Source organism: Solanum pennellii, chromosome 11 (assembly GCF_001406875.1).
Source record: "Solanum pennellii chromosome 11, SPENNV200".
Lineage (NCBI taxonomy): Eukaryota > Viridiplantae > Streptophyta > Magnoliopsida > Solanales > Solanaceae > Solanum > Solanum pennellii.
This window is the reverse complement of record NC_028647.1, coordinates 54057317-54064592: the sequence shown is the minus strand read 5'-3', so window position 1 is coordinate 54064592 and position 7276 is coordinate 54057317. Positions and strand designations below refer to the sequence as shown.

General features: G+C 31.4%; 1 protein-coding gene across 1 annotated transcript; it reads right to left on the bottom strand.

The window, feature by feature from the left end:
- Positions 1–3032: 3032 nt before the first annotated feature.
- On the bottom strand, positions 3033–6476 carry LOC107004943 (patellin-3). Its single transcript, XM_015203370.2, has 4 exons — positions 5535–6476; positions 4043–4167; positions 3774–3924; positions 3033–3634 (listed from the first exon to the last, which is right to left on the bottom strand). The coding sequence occupies exons 1-4, from the start codon at positions 6474–6476 to the stop codon at positions 3380–3382; spliced, it is 1473 nt and encodes a 490-aa protein (XP_015058856.1). The 3' UTR covers positions 3033–3379.
- Positions 6477–7276: the final 800 nt, after the last annotated feature.

The following is a 7276-nucleotide window of genomic DNA, read 5'->3' as shown; positions in this document are numbered from 1 at the left end:
ACCTCCGTTATTTAGTGTAATTTATGGGGGTTGTAGCTAACCTCCACTTTGAAACCCTCATGATTAAGGTGTTTCTTTGTAGTGTAAAATAACATCCAACCCACACGAAATAAATTTAATTTGGGTTGATTTGCTCTTTTTGGTTGAAACTTTTAGTTTAAGTTTTTGATTATTTCAGTATATTAAAAAAGGAAATGAAAAAGGGAAAATGGGACTTAAGATGAACACTCGAATCATTATTAATAAAATGAAAATTTAAGTAATTAAATTAATACTGAACTAGAAAGATTTTTCGATTGTGCCATATTCGATTGTGCCATATAACAAAACATGATCAGATATAATCAAACAGTGATATTTTAATGACAACAACTATTACTCCTATAAATGCTGATAGTTGTAATGTCAAGTCTCTTAACTAAATTAATACTTTTTTCTGAGCCAATTCAGACGATTCAAGTGATGAACATCACTGATAAGATAGCAATATATATGATTAGATAACCAAACACCTCCTACTCTCCTATAAAAGCATAATGAAATAAGTCAACAAAGAATTAACTTTTAAAAAAATGATACTCCCTCCGTTTCACAAAGAATTGTCTAGTTTAATTTGGTATGGAGTTTTAAAAAATAAAAAAGAACTTTTAATCATGAGATTCTAAATTAAAGTTATGTCAAATGTACAAAATTGTTCTTTAATCTTGTGGTCTTAAACATGCCACATGGAAAGTTGTTACAAAAAAAATCATTCTTTTTAAACAGATTAAAAAAAAAGGAGATCATTCTTTTTTAAATGGATGGAGTATTTCTTATACCAAAATAGTATTTTTAGATTTTTCATGCGTAAATGAATTATGAATATATTATATTGTATGTTAAAAAAATAAAAGAACTCTTGTGAAAGACATAAAACTAAAAACAAGTTTATAAAAAGATTACAAAACTAAATCTCCTTTTATTTTTAAAATCCAAAACTGTAAAAAAAAATCTTAATTTTAAATTCAAAATCAAACCAAATAACAAAAGAAATCGATTCAATTAGATTTTTCAATTTAATCTGAATAAACACCCCTTCATTTAAACTTTCATTTTCTTAGAAGGATAGTCCCTAGCTATTTTATTAGTAAGATCCCAAAATTAGCGAAATGTTAATTTGGGCTGGAATGCAAAAAGTGGATGAACAATTATAATTTATAACAATGATTGATCTATATAAGTATTCCTTACATACTCGTTGTCTTCAATAATAATTATAACCATATGTAATAATTAGCAACTTAGAAAGTTCATGCCACTTATATGTCTTTTTTCTTTCTTGAGTGGGTAGTTCAGAAATATCTCTATTTTTGTATATCTTTTTTTAGGAAAAAGCAACAACATAAAAAAGATGAGCAAATGTTAGGACAAAGCAACATAGAAAATAACAAATATGCGAATTTAGAAGGAAGAAAAAAGGAAGGCAACAAAAAGCCTTTATAATGTTATACTGTGTTTGGTACGAAGGTAAATAGATAAAACATTGCGTTTAATCAATCAATAGAATATTGAACAGTATACGAGTCATTTGATTCAAAGAACAAGATAAAGATGAGTCGAGAACCTAATACTTCATCCACCCCATTTAACAATTGGTTCGAAGGGTTGTTACTTATTGTTTCATAATGTATTGTGTGTTGTATCGTTTTAATGAATATAGTATTTGAATAGATTGTATCGTTCTCCATCTTTATATAATGTCATACTTCATGACATGTCTAGTAGCTACAAGAAAAGTATGGTACGGAGTAGAGCTGCTATGAAAAGACTAGTAAAAGATGAAATATAATTATTGAATAATAAATAAATACAGAATGAGGAAATAATATTAAGATAACCGTGCAATCACACCAAAACGATTGTATCATAAAATGAATCTTTTTGTCGTTTATTATCTAATGATAGATATTTAAACAATATGCTATAATAGAATTTAATTTACAAGCAAAACAAAAGTTGTATTTGGCCGAATCATAAACAGACCTCTAAATTTGGTGGGTTTTTCCTTCAGGTACTTCAACTACGCCATTTTCCTATTGAATCATTGAACCACTCATAATTTGTTCCTTCTAAACATTGTTGATTGATTTTGATGGACTTTTATATTGTAAATGTCTTCAATTATGTTCGTATTGTAACGATTTTGATTGAAGAAATTAAAACAGACTGTGTTAGTCTCATTTGTTTTCTAATGTGTTCAAATGACTTGAAGTTTAAACACAATTATTCTCGAATAGTCTTACTATCGATTGGACTAATGAGTTCTGGAACAACATATGTATCCTCTTTCAATACCCCACACAAAATATGTCCACATCAGCCAACAGTGTTTAAAAGGAACAAATTATGGGTTTGTTCAATGATTTAATAGGAAAATAGCATAGCTGAGGTACTTAAGGGAAAAAATTCAACTACTTTAGAGTTACGTTTATGTATTTGACCATTATATTTAAACTAACAATACAACTCAATACAATTTTTAATAGTAGGTTACGTTATAAAAAATTAATTCTTATTTAATTACTATATCAAGTGGAAGTAAATTGGAAAATTTGTGAGACAAGGCTCTTTGCCACTACCTTTGAACAGAGAAATTGGAAGAAAGTGCATCAAAAGTTTGTCTTTCTCTGAAAAAACAATACAACTTAAACATGAATATATTCTCCTACTGATTAATCTATCTCTACGCTCTTTTCGTCTTGCTTGTTTTATATTCGGTTGATCTAATCTAATTTAACTTTGACACATTAGTCAAATTGATATTACATGATCTAATCTAATTTAACTTTGACACATTAGTCAAATTGATATTACATATATAACTGTACTGTATATTAACAGTGAACAGCCTTTGAACCTCATCCTTTATCTCAAAAAGTTGCACTCCAACACCAGAAAGTTTAGCTGTTTTACCAGATTAAGTAGGCCCATGCTTACATTCACTACCAAAAGGTGTTCTGGTCAAATATATTGTACATGACATGACTAGTATGTAACTGATAAAATCGTCAAATTCTTCAACTCAACGTACATACATATCCGCTGCAACTCAAATTCTTCATTCTTGGCCAGAAGCCTACAACATCGTCACGTTCAAGTATCAAACCAAATACCAAAGTTACAGGGAGAATTCTAACATTTGCCCTCAGGTCAAAGAAAGGACAGTACAATTTCAGCTACAAAGAAGAAATTCATATAAAAAAAAATAAAAACAACCCAGAATATCCATGAACTAACAAAGTGAATCAACACAAATTCCACCTCCTCATACATAAAGATGTGTGCATGTCAAAATTCATATCCACAGTCATCCCATGATGAAATGATTAGAGTATCTCACTCAATCAGAATAGGGCTTATCCTTGAACCTGTACAGAAGCTTCTTCTTCTTTGACGTAGGGTTGTCAATCGTCAACAGTATCTTACCTAGCTCGACAATCTTGAAGCTGCTGCTAACAACAGGTTCATCAGCTGTTGTCATCTTCCTAGGCTTCTGTATGTTCACAGTGTATCCACTCTCTGTATTTGGCACATATTCAGCACTATATGTCACCTCCCAACCCAATACACGTAGCTCCCAGACAATAATGCACTTCTGCAATCAAGAAGCATCAATGGTGAATTATCATCACTAAAAAGATTAAGCTGGTTTTTATTATTCCAACAGAGTAGGCTATTTTTTTTCCTCCATAGAAAGGAACGCATAAACTATTCTAAATGCATTGCAACTTCACCTCATTTACAATGATCTCCACGGTTTGCTTTGTTGCAGGTTTAACAATGATCTCTGTGACTGGATCATTGGAAGTGAACTCAGGATTGCATTCACAGTAATCGACGCTGAGGCCCCCATATTGAACAGGTACTTGCTCAGGAGTTATATACCTGTGCCAAGCCAGTTAAACAGACATGATTACCTCCACTTCTAGCATACTGTTAGAGGTAACGGCCATAAAAATGTGCATGCAGAAACTTGATACAAATTACAGTAAAAAAATCTCACTTGTAAAGAGTTTCTGCAGTCTTTGATGGACCAGCAAATACAAACTTGCTTTTTGTTCTCTGCGTCATGAATGGGCTGATCATTGTGTAGAAAGCTAAATACCACCAAGGCACATTGATAAACACCTTCGAAAATCCAAACACGGACAATAAGCTTTGTGCCAGACTAGAATATTTGAACTTCCACTAAGCAAGACAAACAAAAAAACAATAACCAAAATACCAAAAGAAAAGTAATAATCAGAGGTATGGACCCTTAGGGGCCGTTTGGTTACGGTATAAGAGATATCTTATTCATGTATAAAATAATGCATTAAGTTATACTATGTTTGGTAGAAATTTTTGTTTAGGTAGAAAAGTTAACATAACTTATACCATGTTTGGTTGCATTTTTGTAGTCCTACATAATTAATATCAACATAACTTATGAGGGAATCTATGTATAAAGTTATGCAGGGTAGAAGGTGGAATAAGTTATGTGGGTATTAGTTATACATGTATTAAAGTGATAAATTACATATTTACCCTTTTAATTTATTTTATTGTTTTTAATTGAAAACTTTATTGTTTTCCGATATATAAGTTTGTTGTTTTTATTTCTTTTTATATTTAGACCATTTTTATTTATTTTTGATTGAAAAGTTTATTGTTTCCTATCAATATGTGTTGTTTTTATTTCTTATTATATATAGATTATTTTCATTTCTTTTTATATACTTACTGTTTTGATTGATTTATGCAAATATAAATATTTTTTTAATATTAGAAATTGATTGTATATTTTTAACGGTACATATGCTAATCAAATATTAGCATTATACATTATTCAATATATTTCACATTTATTTAGCATGTATTATTATTTTGTAAATAATATATATTAATAATTTACAACAAGTTTAATATTCAATAGTTAATAATTCATGTATAGTAATTTCTAAATACTCCAAAACTAATACCTACATAACTAAACACTGCACACTACCTGCATAACTAAACACTGCATAACTAATACCTGCATAACTAAACTCATAGCTAATATCTGCATAACTCTAACCAGTAACCAAACAGCCCCTTAGGGCATTGGTTCAGCAGAAAGGATACATCACATGATGTTGATTGTCCAGAATCTTCAGAGTTCTGAACAAGTGTGTCGACTGGAGTTGAGCGGGAAGTCCACAGGGAACTTCTACTATACCCAGCTATGGCACACAAGATTATGATAATGTCTTAAAAGTAATAGATATTAATTAAGAACTAATCCTATCAAACATACTTCCATACATGTAACTCAACCTACATATAAACTTTCTCTGCCAGAAATCACATCATAAACAAGTGTTTATCAGCACTACTTGGTAAATTCAGTTTTAGACAAAAAAAAATTTCTATCAGTTAAACTCATGACACTCAGAAAGCTCCAATTATAGAAATGCTACACAAGCGAACAAAAGTTTACACCTGTTGAATCAAAAAATAAAGGATTATGATACCTGCTTAGCAACGAATTCGGGATAATTATCCTGAAGCAATTGCAAGGCCTGCCTAGTAGCAATTCGAAGTTCCCTTTTCCCTGGACCAGGTGAGTTCTTGAGGTCACTGACTTGAAATATAGTATTGATTCCACCAGGACTGAAATCCAACTTCCTTATACTCCTCTCTAAGAACTGAATCCTCCAGCGCAAAAACTTGTTTCTCTTCTCCTCATCGCCAAATGTTTTGTTATACAATTCCTTATTCTGAAACTCCCCATACACATTATAACAAACAGGGTGTCCCTCTTTATCATGACCATCCATAAACACTACTTTTTCAAGATCATCCCCAAGATTTTCATCTACTAGTTCTTCAATATTGAACTCCTTTCTCCATAAAATTGTGTTCTTTAACATAGCAAATGACTCCTTAACCTTGAAATCTCTAGCTCTAAGAAACTTAAGCAGAATAACATCACTCCTACCATCTTTCAATAATGGTACACCCCAAATAGATACTTCTTGAGGCAAATCTGTTGTTCCAGTATTAAAGGTCTGATCTTTAACAGCTTCTTGAACAAGAAATTTAAAATCTTCAAGTGCTTTTACCTCCGAATCAGATAGATCTGAAACTTTATTGCTCTCTTCTTTAAATGAAATCAAAGATTGAGGGATCTTTTTCTCTTCAACAGGTTTAGATTTGTCAGATTCCGTAGGTTCTTTCTCAGGAAGTGTAACAGAGACCTGTTGAGCCTCAGCAAGAGTTGTTGTTGGTTCTTGTGGAAGTTCAGTTAAAGGACCCTCCTTTTCAACAACAGTAACAACAGAGTGATGCTCCTCTACAGCTTCTACAACTGATTCAACTTCAACTGAAGCAAGAAGTGGTTCTGGTGAAGGTGGAGATAGTATATCTTCCTCAGCCGGGAGTGGGGGCTGATGGGTATGCTCTGTTTCGGCCATTGTTGGCAAAGAAAAGCAAATGTTTATGGTGCTTTCAGCTTTGGTTTAGTCTTTACTTACAGCTGGGAAAGAGTAGCTTTCAGTTCATTCCAGAGAGAAATAAAGGCACCTTTTTGGACCAAAAAAAAAAAAAAAGCAAACGGCTAAGCAGAGTGATGCTGTTTTTTGCTTGTGAGCTGTTGAGGTTAAGGGTTGACACGAAAGGGTTTAGGGCTCTGCAGTTTTTTCGTTACAATGTGGGAATCCTAGGTACCTATAAAACATGCCATCTTTCTAATTTTTTTATGGAGAAAAGTATTGAAACCATAGTTAATAATACTTCCGATCTTATAATATGATTGAAACATATTTTAACAAAATTTTAAAGTATTTTTTAATTTTTATTATATTTTTATAAGAGTTTGAAATAATTTAATATATTATATGGCCGATAAAAAATGATCAAGGTATATCTAAATTTAGTAAGTCAAGTAAAAAAAATATATTAATATTATTAATATTGTTATGAAACGATATTAAATTAGAAGAAGAAGAAAGTAGGGAGAAGAGAAAAGACTTTCTTATTTCTCTTGAAGTATATTCAGGATTCATAGATCTTCACAAATCTTATTTACAATGAAGGAAAACCCTTTATTTATAGGGAAAACCTTACTTGGTCCCCAAGTAGGATTCTTAACTATATCCTACAAGGACTCCACATAATTAGACATTCACTATAACACAAATTGTTTATAACACTCCCCCTTGAATGTCGGTAGATTATGTGCCTCGTTAAAACCTTACTAGATAAAACCCAGTGG

Coding starts and splice junctions, on each gene's coding strand:
- LOC107004943 (XM_015203370.2), bottom strand. CDS start 6,476: ATGGCCGAAACAGAGCATACCCATCAGCCCCCACTCCCGGCTGAGGAA. Junction 4,168..5,534: donor CCGAATTCGTTGCTAAGCAG/GTATCATAATCC, acceptor GGATTTTCGAAG/GTGTTTATCAATGTGCCTTG. Junction 3,635..3,773: donor TGGAGATCATTGTAAATGAG/GTGAAGTTGCAA, acceptor TCTTGATTGCAG/AAGTGCATTATTGTCTGGGA.